At 44.6% G+C, this 25871-nt stretch overlaps 1 protein-coding gene across 7 annotated transcripts in view; it reads right to left on the reverse strand.

The window, feature by feature from the left end:
* Positions 1-25871, reverse strand: part of IRF4 (interferon regulatory factor 4) — a 75795-nt gene that overhangs the window by 22678 nt on the left and 27246 nt on the right. For 6 of the 7 annotated variants that reach the window (XM_053246720.1, XM_053246718.1, XM_053246721.1 and 3 more), the window contains exons 8-9: positions 22217-22329; positions 14855-19158 (exon numbers count right to left, since the gene is read on the reverse strand). In XM_053246720.1, the coding sequence (XP_053102695.1) occupies positions 19015-19158; positions 22217-22329 (257 nt within the window). In that variant the 3' untranslated portion in view covers positions 14855-19014. Of the gene's footprint in view, positions 1-14034; positions 19159-22216; positions 22330-25871 lie in introns of those variants that run through there. The other variant, XM_053246715.1, reaches the window with a different exon arrangement.

Genomic DNA, 25871 nt, shown 5'->3' on the forward strand with positions numbered 1-25871 from the left:
TTTCCCAGAAGCCAAGTACTAATTTGTCTGCCAGGGAAGGCAAAGGCAGTGTATCAACATATGTGGAATGAAGTAGGAGTGGTGGGACAGCAGTCAGGGACAATAACACAGCGACATGGGGGAAGAAACAGATAGAGGAAACAGCTACTAGGAAGTAAAGGTAAAGTGTGCCGTTGATTCGGTTTTGACTCCTGGTGACCACAGAGCCCTGTGGACCTGCTGCTGCTGCCTTTGCTGGGCCTGCCTAGTGGACCTGCCTTTTTGCTGGGCCTGCCTAGTGGACCTGCCTTTTTGCTGGGCCTAAGAGACAGATGCTAATCTTCTCTCTATTTTTCCTTTTCCAGTATCAACTGTTTTTTGTTTTCCTAACTGTTGTTTCTTTCTGGGTTTTTTTGAGTGGGTGGCCCATCTTCTGGCTCCCATCTGCCCTCCCGCCAGCTGCTGAGTGCCAGTGTGCAGAGGCGTATCTCTGGTGGGGCAGGCAGGGCACGTGCCCCGGGCGCCACTTGAAGGGGGCTCCATTTCTTAATTTAAAAAAAAAAAATTAAAAAATGACCGCCAAAAACAAAATGGCCACCGTGCATGCTCAAATGGCCTCTGTGAAGCCCTAGGCCATGCCAGGCCTTGCAGAGGCCATTTGAGCATGCACAGTGGCCATTTTGTTTTCAGCAGCCATTTAAAAAAAATTATTTTTTAAAAATGGCCACCACACATGCTCAAATGGTCCCTGTGAGGCCCCAGAGACCAGTGGGAGGCAACCTTTGCAGACCCCCCCCCCACGGCCTTTAGGAAGCCCCCCAAAGGGCTATAGGTAAAAAGTTTTTGTAAAAAAATTTAATATAATATAAGTCACTGTACACATATTCAGATTGGCACTATGTACAGAGAATCAGGGCTTGTGAATACTGAGCTGAAGCTTATGAGCTAGGGTTGTATTCATTTGCTCTTATTTTGCTTCTTGTGATAAGTGAGTTAAATGTGATGTCTTAATAATATGGCTATTAATGGTGAGTTTGTCTTTGAATCAGTGTAAAATCCTTAGTATTAAGGCCCACTGGGAGTTTCTTGCTCTCTTTCTCTCATTTTAACTGTCTTTCTGAAAGACTAGAATATATTCCAAGCAGTGACACAGTTTACTCTGCATATCCTTTAATTATTTTCACAGTATCTGGGAAAAGTCAAATCCTCCACTTATTTTTAAAACTTATGTAATAATGATGCTACAATGCATAGTAGAGAATTAGACAGGGACTTCTGTTTAGTTTTCCAAGTACACCTCCACATAATATTTGGGTATTTCATGAACCTTAGCGTACTTAAATTTGTAGTTTTCCATCATTTTGTGGACTGGCTACATCCACTGCTAAATAGTTTTTGAAATATTAAAAGATGAACGAGCCTGACTTGTATTTTTCAGCTGATATTATGGTAAAGTTATCTGAAAGATGGGTGTCAGATGTTTGGACAGGGGGCGCAATTTCGGTGGTTGCCCTAGGCGCTTTTTCCCCTAGATACGCCTCTGCCAGTGTGTGCTTGGCCTGATTGCCTGGAGTCCCTGGTCAGACTCCAGCTGAAGACACTGAAAAAAGAAAATGTCAGATTTGTGAGTCACCCCCCACACTCACAAACCACCTTGCCTTGGTTAGGTTAGATTTTTTTTTTAAATAGGGCCTACTGCAGGGAAATGACTTGACTAGCAAGCCAGAGGTTGCCGGTTCAAATCCTCGCTGGTATGTTTCCCAGACTATGGGAAACACCTATATTGGGCAGCAGCAATATAGGAAGAGCCCAAGGTTCAGTTCGTAGTCAGTTCAAATTCGAACCAATCTACAGAAAATGGTTCTGTGCACACTGTTTTCCCCTTGCTGGTTGGTTTACTGCTAACTTGGCAAAGAGGCACCTTTTAATGCGGTGATTCTCTTTTTTTAGCAGGGGGAGAGTAACTGGCCCTACCCACCCCCAGCACAGTACCTCCAGTGTCTGTTGCTGGTGTCTATCTTGTATTTCTTTTTAGGTTGTGAGCCCTTTGGGGACAGGGTTCCATCTTATTTGTTTGTTATTTCTCTGTGTAAACTGCCCTGAGCCATTTTTGGAAGAGCGGTATAGAAATCGAATAAATAAATAAATAATAAAACTGGCACTGGCTTCTGATTGAACTGAGATCTCCTTGCTTCTTGGTTGGCTTGTTATCATTCAAATCAAGTGTTGTCATGGGGAACTGTGCCCTCATTGGCTGAAGGGAGGGGGCGGGTGTGGGGAAGCCAAAGGAGGGATTTTCAAAATGTATTAAAGCATTTGAATGCTTGGACACAGCCATTTGTACCTTAGGAGAGAAGGATCATCTGAGAGAGACTGCTGCAGCTGCAGCAGCAGTACTGAGAACAGAGACAGCTGGCCGGCCTGGCCCAGTGAGTGGAAAGCAAGACAGAGAGTGCCTGCTGGCCAGTGACTTTAATAACTGGGGTGCTGTGCTGATTCCTCCCCTAATTTTTGTTTTTTTTAATGTACCAGCAACCCCCAGTGGCTTTAACTGGGAGCAAAAAGAGCCCCTGGTGGCGCAGTGGTAAAACTGCTGCCCTGTAACCAGAAGGTTACAAGTTCGATCCTGACCAGGGGCTCAAGGTTGACTCAGCCTTCCATCCTTCCGAGGTCGGTAAAATGAGTACCCAGAATGTTGGGGGCAATATGCTACATCATTGTAAACCGCTTAGAGAGCTCCGGCTATAGAGCGGTATATAAATGTAAGTGCTATTGCTATTGCTATTGCTGCTTTGAACCTCTTTTTCCTTCTGTGCATTTTTCTTATTATTATTTGTAGTCCCCAGTGGCTTTAACAATAGGGGTGCTGTGCTGTTTTTTTTCTTCTTCATTTGCCATCCCAAGCTGTACCTTTGCTGCTGCTGCTGCTGCTGCTGTCTGTGTGCCTAGTAGATTTGTTTTTGGTTTTTGTAGGCTGGTGTGTTCCGTTTGGTGCCAGCCTGCCAAGCTCTCTGAGTTTCCCTTCCCCCTCCCCCAGGTTTTTTTTTTTTTTTTAATTGCTTAGGTGGGTAGGTGCCAGACTGGTGCCCATCTGCAAACTGCCATGGCTCGCAGACGATTACAGAAATGAGGTTAGGAGAGCATTCACTCTCCTAACTTCATTTTAGAAAGTGGCTCCAAAGGCAGGTTTGTTACTGAGGTGCCGCCAGGATCAGGCCCAATCCCAGCAGTACACATGCACAGGCAAAACCTGGCTGGGCTTGCTTAGCCTGATTTTGCCTGTGCATGTGAATGGCTTCACTGCAGCATAATGGTAAGAAAAAGCTGCATCCATTTAACTTTTGCCTGTCATACAGCTTGATAACACTGGACACAAAAGTGCTGCCTGGTAGAAGGTGAGAGTCCTAATTCTGGGTGCTGCATCTGGGAACTCTTTTGCAGTCCTGATTATTCTGAGGCGATGCGAAGGCCCAGAGGCAGTTCAGGGACTCTATGGCTCTTTCTAATCCACCACTGTGAATGCAGCAGATCGCTGCACTAGGCCAGTGGTTCCAACCTGGATTCCTCCAGATGTTGTGGAACTACAACTCCCATCATTCCCAGCTACTATTTATGAAAGATTGTAGGTGAAAGAAGTCTTATGAGATCAGTTAGTTTTCTATGACTGTTAATTTCTAGTTGGAAGAGCAAAAACTATTTTTAGTGAAAAAATAACACTCCATTTAAAAAAGAAATTAACTGGGGATTTCCCTTGACTATAAAACCCAGAGCTCTGTTTTCAAAAGCAAAACTATATTTGGGGTTTTTGCTGTGAAATGAAAAGAAATCCGCAGAAAATCTATCTCACCATTATTAAATTAATACATTTATTTTGTTGTCCTCCTGCTCTGGAAAATATTACCTAAATTGCTAGATCAGTTAAGGTAGTACACTGCACCTTGAGCAAATGTAGATCAGGGAAGTCAGTTGGATTATCATCATCCCATGCTCTAATATCTCTGCATTGGTGGCTGAGCCTTCCACAATGACATTGTCTCTGAAATGCTTAAATAACGCCACCGTTTGTGGTTTGTGACAGTACACAAAAAGGGCAACAGTCCAACAAAAGAAGTGTCAAGCCCCACTGATTTCAGCGCAAGGGGTTTAGCATGCTTCACTTTCCCATGAGATTATTAAAATATTTTTGTCCCACCTTTCCAAGTGCTCAAAGCAGTCTGCAGTCCAAACACTGAAAAGCAATAATAAGAATGAGAAGCAAAAGCTAAACACAAGTACAACGTTCCACAGAGATACAATGTGCTTTCCCACCTACCTCCAATTCTAATGGTCACAGCACATCAGAAAGTAACAGCATTTCTCCCTACTTAAATAAACTGACAGATGAACTGAGTCCCCCCAAGTCACCTAAAGGCTGGAAGGGAACCACTGTAGACCATGTGCTGGCCACAAATGTCCTCCCATCTTAACCTGATTCAGGCATTATGCTGTGTGATTGTACAGATGTCTGTACACTCGTACATGTGTTTGTGTGAATAGCTGTACCTATGTTCATTTAAATACTGAACCTGAAGACAGAACCTTCCAATACATGGGACAGATAGGGCATGCACTTCTGTACCTGCATTCAGCATAATATGCAGTAGCAGCCGGTGCAGGTGTGGCCGGGGTGTGTGCTTACCATTGCACCTGAAAGCTGCTCTGAGGTGCACCGCCCAGCACCTCCTGTGGCAGCAGATCAGCTCTGCCACTCATCTGGCCTCCAGATGTGTGGAGGCCATTTACTGGCCATGCAAATGGCCTCCTCCAGGTGAGTAGTGGAGCTGATCCCCCACCGCAGAAGGTGCTGGGCAGGACGCTGCTGCTCAGGTGCAGTGGTAGCAGAGGTAAGCACCTACTAATTTACACTTAAAGGTGCCTCATGCTACCCCACCCCCCGGCAGCACCCAAACCGACTGCTACTGATAAAATGCGCCATAAGTTAAGTTTTTGAGTTTGCCAACCCCTTCACTTAAGTGGCGCAGCAGGGAAATGCTTGACTAGCAAGCAGAAGGTTGCCAGTTTGAATCCCCGCTGGTATGTTTCCCCAACTAGGAAACACCTATATTGGGCAGCAGTGATATAGGAAGATGCTGAAAGGCATCATCTCATACTGCGCAGGAGATGGCAATGGTAGACCCCTCCTGTATTCTACCAAAGTCAATGACAAGGCTCTGTGGGCGCCAAGAGTCAAAATCGACTCCACAACGCACTTTGCCTTTAATCCCTTCACAGCTACTCCACAGGTGGATCAAGACAGCTGGTCCAACCACTCTTATCTTCCTTATGTTTTTTGTCTCTGCACTCATGGTTGTTGAAGTTAGAGGCTCAGTGTGATCTACAGGTTGCTTACCTATAACTTTGGTTCTTCTAGTGGTAATCTGTACACAAATGGGCTATGCGCCTGCACAAAGACCTCCTCGGAACCTAACAAGCTCAATTCTCCTGCTTTGGGTGGGAACCCCATCCCCAGCTGCTATTTGCGGCTGCACCACTCCTCATCCCCTCAGTCACAGAGTCAAGTTTCAGTAGACCTTGCAGGGAGGACGGTGTTGGGAATTCTCTCTGGTAGGAGAAACCCTTTTTCATTATAGCAGAGTGCACAGAGGCACAACACAGCGGAATTTAGTTAGGCATGTGTGTATGCTGAGAGTAAAGTAACTTGGGGCCAGTTCATAGTTTCAAATCAATATAAGTGGCATTTATTAGAGAACTCCCTTCTAGATAGGAAAGTGAGGAGTTGGGATCTCTAATCTATCTATCTAGCTGGATGCAGATGGATTCTGCATCTCTGCACACATGGTGCAGGGAGAGGGGAGCTTGCATGTTGCAAGGTAGAAGGAACAGGAAGAGAAGAGGGGAGAGAGGAAGGAAGTGGCTGGAAGGAAGGAAATGTCCCTAAGAGTAGCAATCTACATTCCAAAGGGATAGTGTCAGAGCAGTAGAGAAGGGATGACCAATGTCTTGACCCTCTAGCCCTCTGAGTCACTAGTCTGTCATCCTATGTCACTGAGACAAGAGACAGCGCAAAGCCCTTAACTTCCAACAGACGGGAGGACATGTAAAAGTACAGATGACCACTAGAAGAACCAAAGTTACAGATAAACAACCTGTAGTTCTTCGATGTGGTTTCTGTCTTTTACACAAATGGGTGCATAACAAGCTAGCACCCAAGGAGGAGGGAAGAAACGGAAACAATATGTAATCTGCCAGAAGTATTTATTTCAGAAACAAGTACATCAACCGAAAATGGATTGCAGGACACTCCTGCCAAATACAGCATCATTCCTGGCATCAATAGCATAATGATGGATAAACGAGTGGGGCGAAGCCCAGGTAGCTGCCTGGCAGAGAGTGTCCAGGGGGACCGCACGATGAGACGCCACGGAGGTCACCACAGCCCTAATTGAGTGTGCCTTGACAGTAGTAGGCAACTGCATATGAGCCAACTGATAGCAAAGTTCAATTTTGAAGACTATCCATCTAGACATGGATTGGGCAGAAACTTGGAGACCCTTATGTGGTTCATCATAAGAACAAACAGGGAAGGAGTTTTCCTCCACTCAGCGGATTTCTAGACATAGAAGGATAATGCCCTCCTAACATCCAAACGATGTAACCTGTGCTCCGCATTGGAGGAAGGGTTCTGGAAAAACATGGGTAAAGTGAGTGGCAAAGAACAGTGAAACATAGAGACCACTTTGGGAAGGAATTGGACATCTGGTCTGAGCCCCACCTTGTCCTTGTGAAACTGAAAGACGGATCAACCCTCAGGGCTCACAATTCACTCACCGTCCTAGCGGAGGTGATGGCCACCAGAAAGGCAACTTTCCAGGTCAGGAGACAAGGTTCAACTGAAGCCAATGGCTCAAAGCAGGGCTGAAGCAAGCCGGCCAAAACCACAGACAGGTCCCAGGCCGGAGACATAACAGGGTTGTCTGGAAGGACATGGGATAAACTTTTTAGAAAACTTTTAACTAACGGGTCCTTAAACCAAGAAACCCAGGTTGTCGGGGAATGTACCACAATGGCAGCCAAATGGACCTTAAAGGATGAAAGTTTTAGACCAGACTTTTTAAGGGAGAACAGATATGTTCAGACATCCTGTACAAAGGGGTCCAAAGCATTAAACCTATGCAGAGAAGCAAAGGAGCAGAAGCAAGTCCACTTATGGCCATAGGATTTCCTTGTGGACTGCTTCCTGGCCACAAGTAAAATGTCCCTGAGTCTCAGCAGGAAGTTGGCAGGACCTTCCAGGCAGTCAGGTGCAGGGGCCGAACATCTGGGTGGAGCACCCATCCCCACTCCTGCGACAGCAGGTCCAGTAGGGCGGGAAGGTGCATCTAAGCTACCACCAGCCAGCTCAGGGCCAGAAACCAAGGCCTCCAGGGCCACCACAGGGCTTTCAGGATGGCCCTAGCCCGACCCACTCTCAGTTTGCACAGCACACTCAGAATGAGGGGGAACGGTATAGTAGAGGGCCCATCCAGGACAGGACAAAGGCATCACCCAGAGAGCCCTTGCCTTCCCCTCCCCTGGAGCAATAGAGGGGACATCGGACATTGTCCCAGGAAGCAAACAGGTCCAGGGTCAGAACCCCCCATTTTACAAACAGGTTCTGGAGCACACCGAGGTGCATGAGGCGACACTGCATGTGCCACGCACCAGTGCCCAAGGTCCAGTGATAGGAACAGAAGGCTCCTCGAAGACGTGCCGCCTTGTTGATTGACGTAGGCCTTCGCCATCGTATTGACCATCTGGATCATCATCAAAGAGCCTGTAATCATTGGCAAGAACCCTTTGAGTGCATTGAATATGGCCAACAACTCCAAAGAGTTGATGTGCTGGGTCCTCTCCAATGTCCGCTCAGGCGAAAACCATCCAAGTGTGTGTCCCAACCGAGCTCTGACGCGTTGGTCGTAATCACCCAACATGAGTGAGGGGCCTGAAAAGTGGCACTGATGGTCAGATGGTGAATCTTGGCCCACCATGCCGCAGTTGCCTGCACCCTCCGAAGGGGTGTGCACTCCAAATGGGCCGTGTCCTGAAGGGGATTGAATGTGTCCAAGAACCACCTTTGAATAATCCGCATCCAAAGGTGTGCCTGAGGGAGCACGTAAGTGGTGGCCGCCATGTGCCCCAACAAGCGCTGCACTGAGCGCATAGTCTGTGGACCCCCATCTAGAAAAACGGTGGCTAGCCTCCAGAGAGTACATATGCGGGCATCCAGGAGGAAGACTTTCTCCAAGGCTGTATCGAAGATCAGCCCTATGAACTGTATCCTGCGGGTCAGTTCCAGTTGAGATTTTTTGAAATTGATCTGGAAACCCAGAGCCTGCAAGGTATCTATGACCGTTTTGAAGGCGTCCAAGACCGCTCATCTGGTACTTGCCAGGATGAGCCAATCATCCAAATATGGCAGGACCTGCAACCCTTGTTCCTGCAGGAACGCCACCACCGGGGCCAGACATTTTGTAAAAACCCTTGGTGCCATCGTGAGACAGAACAGCAAGGCTTTGAATTGATAGGGGATCTCCCCATCTGGAAATGCAGGATGCGTCGATGCTAAGGGCGTATTGAGATGTGATAATACATGTCCTTCAAGTTCAGGGAGACCATCCACATGTCCTTTTCTAGGATGACCATTATAGTTGGTATCGACAGCATCCGAAAACACTTGTACACCAGATGCCTGTTCAGGGCCCTGAGATCCAGTATAGGACGCTGACCTCTGTCCGAATTCAGCACGACAAAGTACCGGGAATAGAAACCGGGGCTCTCCAGATTGGCGACTTTCTCTATTGCATCTTTTGACAGGAGAGCAGAGACCTCCCGATTCAACTCCGGGGTACTTGGAGTAGTCACGACCCCGGACACGGGTGGTGTCCCACAGAACTTGAGGGTGTAGTCCAAACATATGATCATGAGGATTCACTAGTCCATGGTCACCTTGTCGAAGCTCGCAGAGAATGGGGCCAGGCGAGTCTGCAAGTGCCCCAAGTCATTGCTTCTTTTGGAAAGTGTTTGGACACTGTTTCTGAAAGGCTGGCTTACTAGGCTGGAGACCCAACTTGTATCTAGGCTAAAACCTGTTGCCCGAAAAGGAACGTTCTGATGCAGATTGCTGTTGAGAAGGGGCCTCCTGCAGTTGATAAGAAGACCACCTAGAAGGCTTCTGTGGCTTGGGGTTCGGAGAAGAGTAACACATAGAGCTCATCGTACTCCTCAGCTTCTGGACCTTTTAGAGTGTGTCGTCCATCCGTTCTGCGAAGAGGCTAGAGCCCTCAAATGGAAGGTCCTCAACCCTAGCACAGGCCTCATAGGTCAGTCCAGACTAATGGAGCCAGGCATGTTGACTGAGAGCCATGGACGTGGCCATCATTTTGGCCGCGCACTCTACCAAGTGTCTGGCTGAGTAGAGCTCCTGTTTCGCCACCTATGTAGTCTCACAGAGGAATGCCTTAGCCATATCATTCTTGTCCGGTGGCAAGAGATCAAAAAATGGAGCCACCTTTTCCCACAAGAAGTGGCTATAACGGGTATTGTAGGCCTGATAGTTGGCCACCCTTAAGTGGAGAGCCGAGGCTAAATAAAGCCTCCTCCCGAAGTAGTCCAATTTTCTGCCCTCCTTGTCACCCGGTGCCCACTGGCTGTGACCCCTGGTCTTCTGCAGAGATGCTTCTACAACGATAGAATTAGGGGTTGGATGATTCTTTAGAAAGGCAGTATCATCCTGTAGTTGCACCCTATAAAAATTATCCAGGCACCTGTTAGAGAAAGAGAAAGAGTGGCTGGCTTTTTCCAATGGCCTTGCATGACCCCCAGCAATGCTGAGTTAAGGGGCAAAGCAGCCGGTACCTTGGCCTCTGTGTCAATAAGGCTAAACATAGGGTCCAGTTCCCCTTTCTGCTGCGTACCGAGGCTCATGCCCAGGGCAGAAGCCATGTGGGCCACATACGCAGAGTATTGTTTATAATCCTCTGATGGAGAAACTGGCTTAGAGTCCGACTGTATGTCCAGTGGGGACGACCTGGGGGAAGCAACTTCTGATCCCAGGGAGCTAGGATTGCTCTCACAGCCCGATTCAAGCAGCACCAAAGAATTTTAGGCCACAGCCATCAAAACTGTAGGGGAGTCCATCTTGCTTCCCATGATGTTCAAGATCGAGGCTAGAGGCTCCGTTGGCAGTACCTGAGCTGGCTGCAATGCCTGCTGCTGAACCTGAGTTGCGGAAGGCGAATTGTGATACTCAGGCCTCTCTCAAGAGGAGCATCGTGGGGATCGGGAGCGAGGCCTCCCTTCTGAGTGTGAGGGGGACTCATGCCAGTCTCGAACAGTTCCAGGTCTCCCATATGCGGGACCTTCCAGGTATCGAGAGCCATATGGGGGGCCTTGCATAGTCCAAATAGTCATAGTCGTCCTAGTATCGCTCATAGGCTCCTGAGTCCCGGCACCATGCACCATAAGAGGAGGGCTCAACCAAGGGGGAGCAGTGGTCCATCATATGGTACCGATCCGTATGGCCAGACTCATGACAGTCCCAGTCCTGATCTTGTCTATAATCAGAGGAGCGATAATCCAAGTCTCAACGGGAACTCTGATCCCTAGGAAGGAGATGCTTCTGTTGTCATTGAGGGGGCGAGCAATGCCGAAGCAGCCACGACACATCTTCAGTGGCCTTGTCCGGAAAATATGCCTCCTCCTTGGAAGAAGCGTATCCAGGTTTGTCCGTCACCATTGACAGTTCTCTACTCGCTCGGGCACGATCAGGCGCCAAGACAAAGGAGTCCCCACCCTCCGGCGAGTCCCCCAGCCCGCGGGAGCCATATTGATGACTTTGGTAATGGTGGAGCCGAAGCCCTTGCAGAGTCCAACTTAGGCTTCTTGGCCAATGGGCCCTCCAACGTAGGAACTGGAGAAGTCTTCTTTTTCTTTGGAATAGGATGGAGGTGACGACCTGCCAGCAAATCATGACGCAACTTTAGATTATTCTTCTTTTTCTTTGGCTTCAACATCGAAGGAGTCAGAGAAGGATCCGGCACCATGGGTGGAGAACACTGAGGCAAGTCCTCAGAATGCACCGAAGTGCTCGAAACGACAAATGGCGCCGAAGCCAGTATTGAGACCGGAGTTTCGACTTCCACAGGAGCGGATTCCGAACACTCCGACTGTACTGAAGCCATCTTGACTGACTGCTTCAATAATAAGGCTTCCGAAGAACGGAGAGCCAACTCCCACAGGGCTGCATGCAGGCGAGATGCCCTATTCTTGTGAGCCTGCTTCGTAAACCTCTGGCAATGAAGACAGGTCTCGACAATGTGGGATTCCCCCAGGCACAAAAGATACTGGGTATGAGTATCGGGGGAAAGGATCTTAGATCTGCAACAAACAAATTTCTTGAAGTTTGTCGTGCCCGGCATAAACGCCATAGGCCGGCCAGCCACCAAGCTCCGTCCCAGCCAGGATTGGAGGTCCAAAGAAAGGGAAAACCCATTAAAAACAAAACACCAAGGGGAAAAAATGCTACTATACAAGAAATAAAAATTAAAGGAAGAAACAAGAAAAAGCAGGAAGAAAACGACAAGGGGATAGATATTAATCCTACTCTTTGTCGAGCTGCAGATTCCACGATGTTGACTGAAGCGTGGAGGACAAAAGACTGAGGGGATGAGGAGTGGTGCAGCCTCATATAGCAGCTGGGGGCGGGGTTCCCGCCCAAAGCAAGAGAATTGAGCTTGTTAGGTTCCGACGAGGTCTCTGCACAGGCACATAGCCCATTTGTGCAAAAGACAGAGACCACATTGAAGAATCTTGTGTTTCTTTTACTTTTTTCTCAGGCCCTACAGAACTCTCAGTGGGGGGGGAAATTGTGGGTAGGATAAATTGTGGTGGAAATTGTGGTCAAGCATGAAAAGGGGAAATAAAAACTGATGTAACACAGAGAATGAACTTAGGTTTGACCCATCATTTTGGTTTCTGATAATTTATAATGAAATGGAGTTGGGGAAAAATTAAGGAAACAGCTTCACAGAAGGGTATACACTTCCATTAACCTTGCAGTTCTAATCTTTCCTTTCTAAATCCAAGTAATGAACAGCTAGAGAACGCCTTTGAAAATTACTTTCAGATCAGTTACTGATCTATCAATTATGGTCAATTACTTTTTAAAAAGTAATTGATCATATAATCCATATAGAAAATGGAAGTATATTAAATGAAACTCAGTTTTGTTGCAGAGTGGCTGATTGGGGTTTTTGTTACTGTTGGTTTCTCACAATTGAATAAAAGCACAATTTGTTTCAATGGGCTGGTTCTCACGATCCCCACAATGCTGCCAAACTCAGAAACGGGAGATTCACAAGTGCAGACAAGTGTAATTTCTGGTAGCAAGAACCTGGAAACTTTAAGTGATGTTGGTTTGGTACCATGCCAACCTGACATTGAACTGGGATTGGTAAACTACAATTTAATCTAGGGTTGATGCTGATCCCGGTTAAATATCAGATTGGTACAGTGCCAACCTGATATATTTGAAAATTTCAAGGTTCTTACAACCGGAAATCAAGAGTTCACATGCCTCACAAATCTCCCATTTCCCAGTTCAGTGGCATTGCGTATGTCAAGAGAAGCCACCCAATATTTTAACCTTGGGTTTTCGCTTTCACTTCTCTCTACATTGTATATAATGGAAAAGTACATACAAGATAGGGCTGAGAGAGACTCCTGCCTGAAACGTTGGAGAGCCACTGCCAGTCTGTGTACTGAGCTAGCTGGGCCAATAGTCTGACTCAGTATGTGGCATAAATATATGGTATATGTTTCTAAACAGAATTGTCAGAGTAATCTGTGAAATATTTGCTCAGATCAAGGTAAATTGAATTGCTTCTCATTTAAAGTGAACGCACCTATATGATATCCATCAACCCAAGGTGTTGATCTAGCAGTTCATAATCTGTAGGCTAGCAGGTGGCGGGGACGGATCCTGAAAGCTGTTTGATGAGGCATGATGGTGTTTCCCCACTTCCTTGCCAGTGACAAATGCTAATGTAAGCAGCATGCATATGCCTATTTGAAAGGCCAAAGGAGGTTTTTTTTATTTTCATGAAGTTTAAAATATGGAGGCTCAGGCCAATAATATCTGATTCACCTAAAGCCCCTGAGAGTCAACTTCAACAAAGAGAACAGTCCAGCCATAGTGAAGCATTTCATGTCCCTTAGACTGCTGTGGAAATATTAAGCACATGCTTCATGCTCTCCCATTGAAATCAAAGTGCCCAACTTTCTCTGGATTGTACCCAAGGTTTTCCACAAAAGCTGTGTTACAAAGTCACACAGTTTCACACAGCTTATTAGTGTCTGATGTGAAATTTTGAACAAAATATTTTACTTGTGTATTAGTAAAATATTACTAATGTGTAATAGTAAAAATGCCACCTAATGGTGCAGCAGGGAAATGTTTGACTAACAAGCAGAAGGTTGCCAGTTCAAGTCCCCACTGGTACTATATCGGGCAGCAGCAATATAGGAAGCTGCTGAAAGGCATCATCTCATACTGTGTGGGAGGAGGCAATGGTAAACCCCTCCTGTATTCTACCAAAAGAAAACCACAGGGCTCTGTGTGTGCCAGGAGTCAAAATCGACTTGACGGCACACTTTATTTTTAATTAATAGTAAAATATTTTACTATTTGAAAAATCCTCATTTTTTATTAGAATTGCTCAGAATACAATGTTTGAGATAAGATTTCAGAAGCAGAAAGGAAACAGGCCTCAGAGGACATAAGCAGAATTTAAGCTGAAGCAGAAACTTGTTCAGATTTTTTTCTGTGGCCATTAGAGTAGGGGTGTGTGCACACCAGTTTGAGCGCAAACCAGCCCAGTTTGACCAACTAGCCATTTCGTTAGAACTAGTTCATGGACCGAGCAATTCATTTTGAGTTTGGTTTAAACTCAAACCGAACCAACCAGAGTGGTTCTGTGCACAACCCTACATGAGACTTAGAAAACAATTTTTAAAAGATTAGATAAAAATTCATCACTTTATTAATTATTTCAAACAATAGAACAATGGCACATAAATCTGAATTTTAAAAATATTTACAATGTACATCATTATTTATTCTCACTTTTCAGAAAGAAAGATCTCTAGCTTTATTTTCATTTACTCATGCTCTACCTGCAAGTGCAACCAAGAAGGGTACTCATAGTTATCCAACCATATGACCTATTGGTCAGAACAATCAGAATACTGGCCTTACTGGTTATAAATACTGAATAGAATCAGGGTTCTATTAGTAAACTCAGAGGCAATGCTTCATATTTGACTGGCCCTGCCTAGTTCACAGCCGTCTTGCAAAAAAGGAAGGCACAAACCTTTCTTCCAAAATGGAGAACAGTGGCTAACATCCTAACAAAGCACCAGAGGGAGGCATGTTGCACTAGCCCCAAACTGTTGCATTAGCTACTTGTGCTAAGTCTGGAGCTTGTGTTCCAGACTAGTGCTGCACTACTGCAAGCATGTGTGTACTTATGCAACCACTGCACAACCTCCAGCATGCCTCATTTGTTTTAAAGGGAGGTTTTGCACAAGAGCACTGTAGCGCAAGAGTGCAGTTCCGCAAATCCCAATTTCCCCCACACAACTTTGCCATAGTCTTGCAGTAGCACAACTTTCTTTGTTTTGCAAATTCCTTTTTGGGATGTCAGCCAGTATTTTCTGATATTTGATGCAGAAGATGCTATACAAAAAACTCACCACCAGAGACGGCTCAGTAAGGGCAGGAGGGGCTGTGGCCCACCTTCCACAAAACAAACAAGCTATCAGAGAAACTCAAACTTACCAGCACAGGGAGACACCAGCAAATCCTCAAAAGCACAGCGCTTCCTCCAGCCTCTCCTCCTTGTCTGTTGCTGCCTTCCTTGTCTTACTGGCTGGAACAGCCTGCTAACCAAGCTATTCCAGCCAGTCTGATTCCTAGGGGGTGCCGGCCTGGCATTGACCACTCCAGGAACGAAAAAAATAGGTAGAAAATAGAGCCCCTGAAGCCACCAGGAAGTGTATTTTTAACTCATTTTTTAGTTTCTGTTGTGGTTGATGCCCCTTAGGAATCAGACTAGCCAATAAGACCAAGGAAGGAAGCAACAGGCAAGGAGGAGGGAGCTGGAAGAAGCTCCGTGCCTTGGAGAATTTACTGGCTGCCTGTACTGTGAGTTTGAGTTTGTCTGGTAGTTTGTTTATTTGGTGGCGGGATGCAAGTACTGGCTTTCTTCCCCTTGAGTTCTCTTTTCTGCCCCTTTCTCCTTTCCCCTGCCCCTCTTTTTCGGCTCTCTACTTTCCATCTTTTGCCTCTTCTTGGACCCTGCCTTCTTTCCCACCATCCTTTCTGCGTCTTGGCCCCTGCTTTCTCCCCCCTGCCTTTCTGGTGTCTGCTGTCTCCCCACTTCCTGGTTTTGCCCTGCTTTCTGCTTCCCCCTATTTCTGATTTATTCTTTTTGCCCCTGCTTTTCTGCCCCCCTCCCTGCTTTCCCCCTCCCATTTTTATTTCCATATCTTTGGTTGTGCCCTTGCTAGCTTATAATCCAGTTCAGTGATCAGTTAAACAAGATGCAATACTGTACACATTTACAAAGCTAGATGCCCTCCTAAAATTTGTCAACCAGAGTGAGTTATAATCAGTCTGTCAGTTTTTCTGGTTTGTTTTTTTAAAAAGACATTTCAGAATGAAAGCCACTAACAGTAATAAAGAAGCTTCTCATATGCTAGGGGCTGGGGTTCCCCCCAATCCCTTTTTCCTCAAATAGATTGGGTGTGTATGTGTGTGAGAGAGAAATCTATCATCTTTCATACTTCCAGTGAGCACATATATAACTGACCATCAGCTTTATTGTCTTCTAAGACATTGGTAAATTGACACAGCATTGCTCATGCTTTCTGAGCATACAGCTGGACTGACCATAGCTGGAATTTAGCTAAGAAACCTTTTCAAAAGCTGCCACATCATTTATAGCTAGACAAATCCTTGATTAAAGTATCACACCGCAAAAAGCAACAAATGCATAGGAGCATCTTAGGTCTGTTTCACACATTAGAAAGAGAAGGGCTTTAAAATGGTGAGGTGCGCATTCAGCACTCTTCTTTACAAATTAATATCTGACTTTTGAAACATTTTGTACTTTTAGCATTATAGATTGCACATCATAAGGCTTACAATGAGTCCCTAACCATGCAACAGCTTTACTTTACCTGGTCACTGAAGTGAACAGTAATTTGTGTTATTGATTTGTCACTGGAGCAGAGTCAGTAGGTAGCAATGACTATCAGCACAATCCTATGCACATTTACCTAGGAGTATGGCCCTGTGAACACAAGGCTCCTTTAAAAGTTAGTCTGAAGGCTGGCCATACCCGTGAGTGGTGGGGCGAAGGGGGAGGAAGCCCTGCCTCCGTCGCATCACGTCTGAATAGGGGAAAGCCTTCTCCATGATGGTGAGCAGACCCATGATTGCAAGGGTGGAGCGATCCACCCACCTTCACAATCACAGGTCTGTCCACCGTTACGGAGAGGGCTTTTCCCTCTTCAGACAAGGCCCACCAGACCTGTGAGCAATGGGGCATGGGAATGAGTGACATGACAGGGGTGGTACTTCCTCCCCCTTCAGCCCACCACTCACAGGCGTGGAGAGAGCCTTATGTCTACTAACGTCTATTGTGGAACTTGCTTTGAGTAAATATGCTTAGGATTGCCCTGCACATCTATGATCCCAAAGATAATTACCTAGAATTGAATAACATCAATGGTACTTGCTTCAAAGTAAACAAGATTTAAAATTTTGTGCTGATCTTCCAACAATACCATATCCTAAACATTTCCCAGGGCATGAGCCAGACACAGTTTAAATACTTTTAAATCGTGTTTTAAAAGTCTTGTTTATTTCAATGGTGGGACCTAAGCTTTTACTGAAAGGTGAACCTTAAAAACACTCCTGGGAAATCTGTCACGCTGAAATCAGTGGGATGGCCCTACAAGTAGTGTATTTAGTACCAGCATGCTACCCACAAAAATCTCTTACAGTCTGCCTTGTATGAGAAAGAGGTGTAGTCAAATGAACTATTAGGAATTTAAAATAACAAGCTGATTTAATAAGCATCATATTTGAGATGAAAATATGAAGCATGAAGAAAACACCATTCTAGTCCGTCATATGATCACTTGACACAGCCAACCAAAACACTGCAAGCACAGGAAATGCCACCAAAAAAGAATTTATACTTGTAACTTAAATGGGTCAACACCACACGGGCCTGAAAATCTCGCCTACCCCCACCTCAAAAAAAGTTTAAGAAGATCAAATATCAGGAAGATTGTCCCAAATGAAGGAAAACATCCATATGAGGCTGCGCTATCTCACTAGAAGGAGAGAAAAGGAGGGATATTATATCCCAAGGCAGTATGCATCTTTAAGATGTATAAATTCAGGTATGGTTTTTGTAGAACATGAATCTACTGCCAATTGTATAAAAATATACAATTTGTCCCTGATTATAAATTCAAGTACAATGCACATAATTTAAGAGTGGGATGTAAGTCAGTACAGGAAACAGAAACTTCTACAACTAGTTTTAAGGAAATTTAGGACTGTAATAGCCATTTCTTCCTCAAATCATCAGAGAATTCTACTTTGATACATTGACTATTAACTACTGCTTTCTCTCTGTACTATATATGCATGTGTCCGAGCAGATAATCAATAACCAACATTAAGATATATATAAAGCCTCTGAAATTACAGTTCTTTACTTTTAAGAACAGTGACAGAACTAACTCATGATCACAATCCAGCAGAGTTATTTAAGTGCACTTAACTCTGTTCTGGAGTATAGCCTATGCCCATCAATATTACCCTTTTCTTCCAAAAAGAAGAAACAGTGACCTCAAATGGAATTGTGATTGTAGTCCAAACACCGTGAGTGCTCAGATGAGTCAAATTAAGTTGTTTTACACCTGTAAGGGAGTTCAGAATCTGTTTGCATATAAAGTGTACTGTACACAGACTTTCAGCCCTGTGTAAATATGCATTTCAGTCTTTGGATTTTTTTGTGGGGTTTTTTTTGTTTTTTTTAAGATAACTAAATCTAGCATGTGCTACAGAGAAGCTTTACTTGGCTTAAACTGAGGTATACAGCAATGTCAAATACAGTGATGTAGTTGCAAGTTTAGAAGTGCAGGCGCTCTCCATGACAGCCCGCATGGCTATGCCCACCCCAACAGCCAGAGAAGCTGGGAAGTACCAGCGCTCCATCTCTGCACAACCCCCTCCACTACACCCCTGGTTATATCCCTTTACTCTAGAAATAAATTTGATGAACTCTGTAGAATGTGCTATTCACACTAGTTTTCTAAACAGCAGCAACAGCAACAAGATAAATTGGAAAAATTATGAGGAAATTGTCAGCAATAATACTTTTGTTAAAAAAAATGCACATTCTCAACATTCTATGCAAGACTGCATTGACCTTAAAACATTAGCATACTTATAAACATTTAAAAATAACTCCATGTCCATTAATAATACACATTTTTGAATGCCACCTCATTCTATGGTAAGCTGCTGCTTCAGCCTTGGAATTCCTGCCCTGAGATTTCTAATCAGATAAATAAGTAGGAGTCTGAAATAAGTTCATCGTCTATGAGACACTGTCCCCATTAAACAACATGTAAACATAATGGACACTTTGTCAGTTTTCGCACCCAACTGCAGCAGCAGAATTTGAGGAACAGCAATCCAAAAGATCAGGGTGGGCCGAGTGGGGGGAACATGTGTTCATTCATTACGTTTTTAGGCTTGCCCATATCAAGTCCTTGAACATTTTGCTGCTGCTGTTGGTTTTTTCCCCAGGGAAAATCCAAGTCTATCATATACATCCTTGAGTGGTGTGATCCAATGGTTCTTCTGTTATACATAACCTTCCAAATATTCTTCAGGAGCCATTTTTCATGTGCTTATTCTTGCACAGAGGAATGATGGATAGATCGGTGGTAATCCTCTGAGCTGGTGACTTGTTCTGACATCTCATAGCCTCTTAAAAAAGGTCCAGTTCCTTGCTGTGCAAAGTAGTACAGCTGTCTTGCAAACATTGGTTCAACCTTAACAACAGATACAAAGATTAATGGGACACATAGCAAAATGAGGTATTAAGATGTTAAGAAAAATGCTTGCTAACTTGGCAAAGAGGCACCTTTTAACGTGGTGATTCTCTGTAGTTAGCAGGGGGAGAGTAACTGGCCCTATCCACCCCCAGCACAGTACTTCCAGTGACTGTATGAATGAATGAATGAATGAATGAATAGGACAAATGCCACTTATCCACATAAAAAGTAGTTTATCCTAATCTAGATTTATCCTATCAAATGGTCTGACTCAGTAGCTTTAAATTTAGCAGCATATGTGTCTTCTGTGCATACAAAAGGCTAGTACACATGCATCAGAATAATTATGTATTCTCTGTGGCTGAGATCTTGTAAGCAATCTTATAAATATATTTATTTGTACTGCCCATAGTGCAACCAAAACACATCTTTTACCTCCCATAGTGCAACCAAAACACCTTATGAGGTGTATCTGTCCTTTCTAAACACATGTAACTATTTCACACCTCCATCATACAGCTCTAGGGCAGCTAACACTAGAACTCCACACATTTAGACTGACACACACAGCACTAGGGGCATTAAAATGTTACTTCCCATTGTGCGAATTGCCCACATGGAAAAGAAGTTTTTGGTGGCAACGAAAGATGAAGTCATCTTTATCTTGGTCCATCTTGAATTATGCAGCCCTGCACATGTGACAAGGAAGGGGTTGTGCCTATTTAAACAGGTTGTTTGAGCATGTGTAGATGGGCCATTCAGATGAACAGCCCCCTCACGTGATGGAGGAATGTGCCAGGAGCACATCAGGACATCCTTCGCTGATGTTATGGCACACTCAGTGCAACCTCTTTCTGATCACATGTGCCAGGCTGCATATCATCCAAAGCAGCCTTCATCAACTTCACAGCTGATTTTTCTAGGAAAAAAATATTATGAACAGGAACACTCCCTCAAACATATACAGTTTTCAGCAAGAAATGACTTAGAATTATGAAAGTAAAGGGTAAATCTTCAGTGCATTACTTTGCTGAAAAGAACTGGTTGCTACAGTGAATATCATAAAAATACCAGCACTGGATGTACTATATTTGGCAAACCATAAAGCACTGTCTTGTTTTATTGTTGTGTTACAAGTGCATTGTATTTATTTAGAGCCAGTGTTGTATAATGATGAGAGAGTTGTACTAGGATTGTGGAGACCCAGGTTCAAATTCCCACAGCCGTGAAACTTGGGGCCCATTCAGATGCAACGCAGAAGCTTGGTTGAATTTCAGCATCTGTGGTTTGTTTTTTCATCCAGATGCACCTCTGAAATTCAACCGAGGTTCACTTTGGCTCAACAAATCAACCTTTGCAACCAATGGTTGTAGTAGGCTTGTTTCTTTTAACCGTGCTTCAATTTGCCACCATGTTGCGTCCAACCTGACCCTGGTGGTTCTCTGCTTGTTGCAAGCACTCCAGCTCCACCCACAGAGCTGCCAGCGCAGAGTGGCTGAGAAGCAGCCAAGTAACACCTCTTTTTTATTTCTCCTCCAGATGCAATCAGGTGAAACATGCCTACCGACAGCACCGCTACCATAAGTGGTCTGCAACAGCAACTCGCCTGTTCTGGGCACAACGACTGACGAGGAATTTCAGGGGGTGGGGGTAGGGGAAGGGCAGGGTGACCACAGGAGCCAGAAGCAGCTTTTTGTGTTGGCGTGCCATGGACTGGAACCCTCCTTTCCCTCTAACCTAACTATTACAAGAAAGCTCCATACTGACAAGAAAGCTGCAAGCTACCTGTCTTTGTATAGCTTCACCATGGCTAGGGTCTGAAAGCAGCAAAGGATGGGCGGAAAGAGCCAAAGCAGGTCAAGCAGCTTTTCTACACCCATGCCAAGCTGGGAACCTCTGTTAGGTATGAGAGTGACAGGGCAAAACCTTGCCAGGAGTTGGGCAGACTTTGAACTCTGGGGTTGTGTACCCAGGAGGACTGGGTAAACAGAGGGGCAAAACAAACCACATTGCTTTTTTATTGTCTGCAGAGCAAAATCTCTGCTTGATTTTAGAAGTTTGGTTAAATTCATACTTGGCTTCACATGTGTCTGGCAGAGCCCTGACTGGGTGCCTTTGGGCCAGTCACTATATTTGGGTTGTTGTGAAGACAAAAGAAAGTGGGTGAGAATAATCTATGCCACCCTGAGCTCCTTGGCGAATATAATTTATTTCATTTCACACACACACACACGCTGTGCGCCACCCTAAAAATATTTGTATGAAAGATGTTATACAAATCTGTAAAATAAGTATTTATAATTAATGTGTAGAGTATCAGTAGTGTTGAAATAAACTATGATATTCCATTTCATAAATTTTTTTAATTTAAAGTCACATCTGTGACTTTACATTTTTTTAAATTTAAAAGTAAAGTCACAGTTGTGAATCACTCAGAAAGTGGTGCTGCAGATTGTAAGGCAGTATAAATTATGCAGATTCCTATTATATTGTCTGGCAATCTGCAGCACCACTTCCTGAGTGATTCACATCTGTGACTTTACTTTTGGTGTAAGTGGAATTCAGAATTTATGAAACTGGAAACCATAATTCATTTCACTACTGCTAATTAGTCAAGTTTTCAAATTTATTTAAATATATTGGATTACATAGGAAACATAGGGAGTTGCCATATACTGAGTCAGACCATTGGTCTATCTAGCTCAGTATTGTCTTCACAGACTGGCAGTGGCTTCTCCAAGGTTGCAGGCAGGAATTGCTCTCAGCCCTATCTTGGAGATGCCAGGGAGGGAACTTGGAACCTTCTGCTCTTCCCAGAGTGGCTCCATCCCCTGAGGGGAATATCTTACAGTGCTCGGACTTCTAGTGTCCCATTCATAAATAAATATGCAACCAGGGCACACCCTGCTTAGCTAAGGGGACAAGTCATGCTTGCTACCACAAGACCAGCTTGCCTGCCATTCACTATGAATATTCACCTCAGCCCTACATTCTCCCACAAGCCGTCTTTTTAATCTTTTCTAGGTCTCTGATTAACCAAATGGTCTATACTTACATGGGCTGTAATTTGTTTTCTCTGCCTTTGTGGATCTGGAAACTCCTCTCCAAAACATAACATGATCTGGAATCTAGGCAACGGCCGCCCATGGTGGGCAAATAGTTGTAGTTCTAGAAAGTCAACAGAAAATGCTTAGTACTAACATTCAGCTGTACTCTAGGACTTAATTCCAGAGCTACAATAGAAAAAAAGTACTGGTATAGAAAAATCAGCCTAAATGGCTAATCAACATATTGTAAGACAAAAAGGATATCAAAGGGTCTAACGAGGACTAGAACCAAGCACTGCCTAATACTTGCAGCTACTGCCCACAACAGAAGTGCTGTGTTGTTCTCCTGTTTTTCTGTAATGTTTAGTAACTTATCTCCTATCAGGATATTGGTTACTGTTGGTGTGATGAGGAACGATGATACAGAGCAAGGCCAGGGAAGTGTGCAATGCTGTGACATCAACATCACAACTAATTTGTACAGAACATTTCAGAAAAGGGAGCGAATGAGACATGCAGTTGCCATTTTTGGTGGCAGCCATATGTTATGGGCAATGCTTAATTTCAGCCAATGTAAAAAAGGGAATCTTAAAAGTAAAGCATGCATGTTTAGAGACAAATGAGACTGGTTTGGTACAGCTTAGGAAAAGAACAGAGTTAAGAAAACAGATGGGACATTCTGCACTGTCTTCAAAGCCTTGCTAATGTATGAAGTTCTGTTGATTCAAGACTAATGCACTGTGTGCAGTTCGACACACTTGGAATTTGGAATCTTCTCCTTAATCTCAGAACCATCTGAACGATTCTTAAGGAATTTTGAAATAAGAGTCTAGGGTTTTCCCTGGTCCACAACAGAACCGTGAAGCCAGATCTTTCTAAAATTAATGTAGTGGCCAATAGACAGCCAAGAATGCGGACTTTCTCAGTTTGAATCTCACCTCTGCTGTGTACTCACTAGGTGGCTTTGGGCAAGCCACTCATTTTCAGCTACTCAGTTGCAATATGGCGCAATAATACTTGCATACCTTAAAATACTGTTGTAAGGATTACAATTTGAAATACATGTGAAGTGCTTTGAATACTCAAAACATTTACTATTGTTATTAAAAATGCCAAACTCTATACATAGCATACATCTAAATGAAACTCAGAATGAGTAGTAATAGTTTCAAGCCCCTGAATATTTTCAGTTCACTGTATAGTCAAAATCTGAATATTGTTTTCCCCATTCCAACACACACACACACACACACACACACACACACACACACACACACAGAAAAAGGACAAAACCTGAGGTAAACAGAGGATTCTCTGGCTATTGGCTGAGCTGCTCTGATGTCACAGATGCTGGAGGTCATAACCAACAGAGCTTTGGGTTCAGACTGGCAGATTTACTCCTGACTAATCTCATGTTTTCCTTTTTTTTAAAGAAAAATCAGTGTGTTTATCAACTTAGTGGATTGTGAGAATGCTGTGGATATAATTTATCAGCAAAGTATTTGCCAGAGTTCCCCATAATATTTTGGTTGCTAAACCGGCCAAATGCAGTGTATTTACACCATCTGGAAACTTCCAGTAGTGCTTGTCAATGGCTCCACATCATATTAGAGCAGGCCTGCTCAACTTAGGCCCCCCCAGCTGTTTTTGAACTACAACTCCCATAATCCAGCCACAGTGGCCAATAGCCAGGATTATGGGAACTGCAGGCCAACATCTGCAGGAGGGCTGATGCTGAGCAGCTCTGCATTAGAGAGAGGTTTTGAATGCGGTCCTGCAAGGCTATGTCTTGGGCCCAGAATTTCAACATTTTTATCAAGTGGAGGGAGTCCTCATCAGATTTGCAGATGACACAAAACTGGGAGGTACAGCCAACAGCTCAGTAGACAAGAACAAAATTAAAAATGTCCTTGACAGAAAGGAAAATTGGGCTTAAACCAACAGTATAATATTCAAAAATGAATGCAAAGTTCTGCACTCAGGCCAAAAAAAACCCTAAAAACTAATATGCAGGTATAGGATGGAAGATACCTGGCTCGGCAATTGTCCAAATAAAAAAGACCTCAAGATTGCACCTGATCACAAGCTGGACATGAGTCAGCAGTGTGATGCAGCTACAAAAGAGACTACATTAATAGAATCACTGTTTCCAAGTCACAAGGAATAATACTTCCATGTATTCTAGTCTAATCAGAACTCCTCTTGAGTACAGTATCTAGGCCTGGGCCTCACACTTGTGGACAAACTGGGGTGGCACTGGCAGCAAAGAAGTTCAAGGATCTGGAAAACAAGTTCTATGAAGAAAGATTCAAGGAACTGGGTATGTTTAGGCTAAAGAAGAAAAGAGAAGAGTGAGGGGGAATTAGAGCACTTTTCATATACCTGAAGGGCTCTTGAATCGAAGATGGCAAAGGCTTGTTCTCTGCTGCCCCAGGGGCCAGCAGAGAACATCTAACGAGTTTAAGTTACAGGAGAGTATATTTTGATTGAACATGAGGAGAAATGTCTTGAAGATAAGAGCAATTCAACAGCGGAACTAATTGCCTAGGGGTGGATCTCACTCAGTTAAGAACGCGGTTGTCATGCACGCAGGACAGGGCCTTCTCTGTTGCTACCCCCAGACTCTGGAATGCTCTCCCGGTGGCTATTCGCTCTTTGGTCTCCATCACAGCTTTTAGAAAGAGCGTAAAATCTTGGCTTTTTGCCCAGGCTTTTATTTGATTCTCTGCTGCTGCTCTTTGTACTCTGTATTGCTTTTATGCTTTTATTTTAAATTTTTAATCAGATTTGTTTTATATTTTTAGCTTAATATTTTAATTGTTCCTTTTTTACAATTTGTTTTTAAATTTTGCTGTAAACCGCCCTGGGATTGTTTTAATGAAAGGCGGTATATAAATTTAACAATCAATCAATCAATTAATCAATCAATAGCTGGCCCTGTGCAGAACATCTGCGCCCTAGTTCTTCATTTCTCACCCCTCCCCGGACAATCTGGCTCCCTGCCCTGCCTTCCCCCACCACCACCTTAAGCCACTCCCTGCCATCCGGGATGGCAGCGGGGGCAAACCTCCCCCACTCAGTCAGTTCTCCCCCCCACACACAAAAAACTCTGTCAGTTCTCCCGCCACCCAGCCAGAGTGGCAACGCGGCCTAAGTCAGCTCCTACCACCGGCCTCTGTCGTGTCAGCCTGCCCTGTCTCCTCACGAGGAGGACAGCTGATTGGGGCGGGAAAGCACACCTTGGGTCGGCCTCCATCGGCTCACAGAGTCTCCTCACAAGGAGAATGGCCAAGCCAGGGCTTCGCTTCTGGCCTGCACGAATGGCCCTCGGTGCACTCTTCCACCCCAGCTCAGCCGCCCTCCTTGGAGAAGACTCGGTGGGGCAACGGATGCCACTGTCCAATGACTTTCTTTCTTTCTTTGCCACCTCCTCCTCCTCTCCTCAGCAGCAGCTGCCCCTCCATCCACCGCTCCGCCCTACTCCATGCCTTCTCTCTCCTCTGGACAACTCTAACTCTCTCTCAACTCTCGTGAGATGTACCACATACCACAGGATTTGCTACATATGTCCGAAGGCTTTTATATAAAAGGATGTTCTAACTCTGGATTTCCTGCATCAAGGAGTGGGATTGGACTAGAAAGCCTACAGGATCCCTCTCCAAC

This window comes from Hemicordylus capensis, chromosome 4 (genome assembly GCF_027244095.1).
Source record: "Hemicordylus capensis ecotype Gifberg chromosome 4, rHemCap1.1.pri, whole genome shotgun sequence".
NCBI lineage: Eukaryota > Metazoa > Chordata > Lepidosauria > Squamata > Cordylidae > Hemicordylus > Hemicordylus capensis.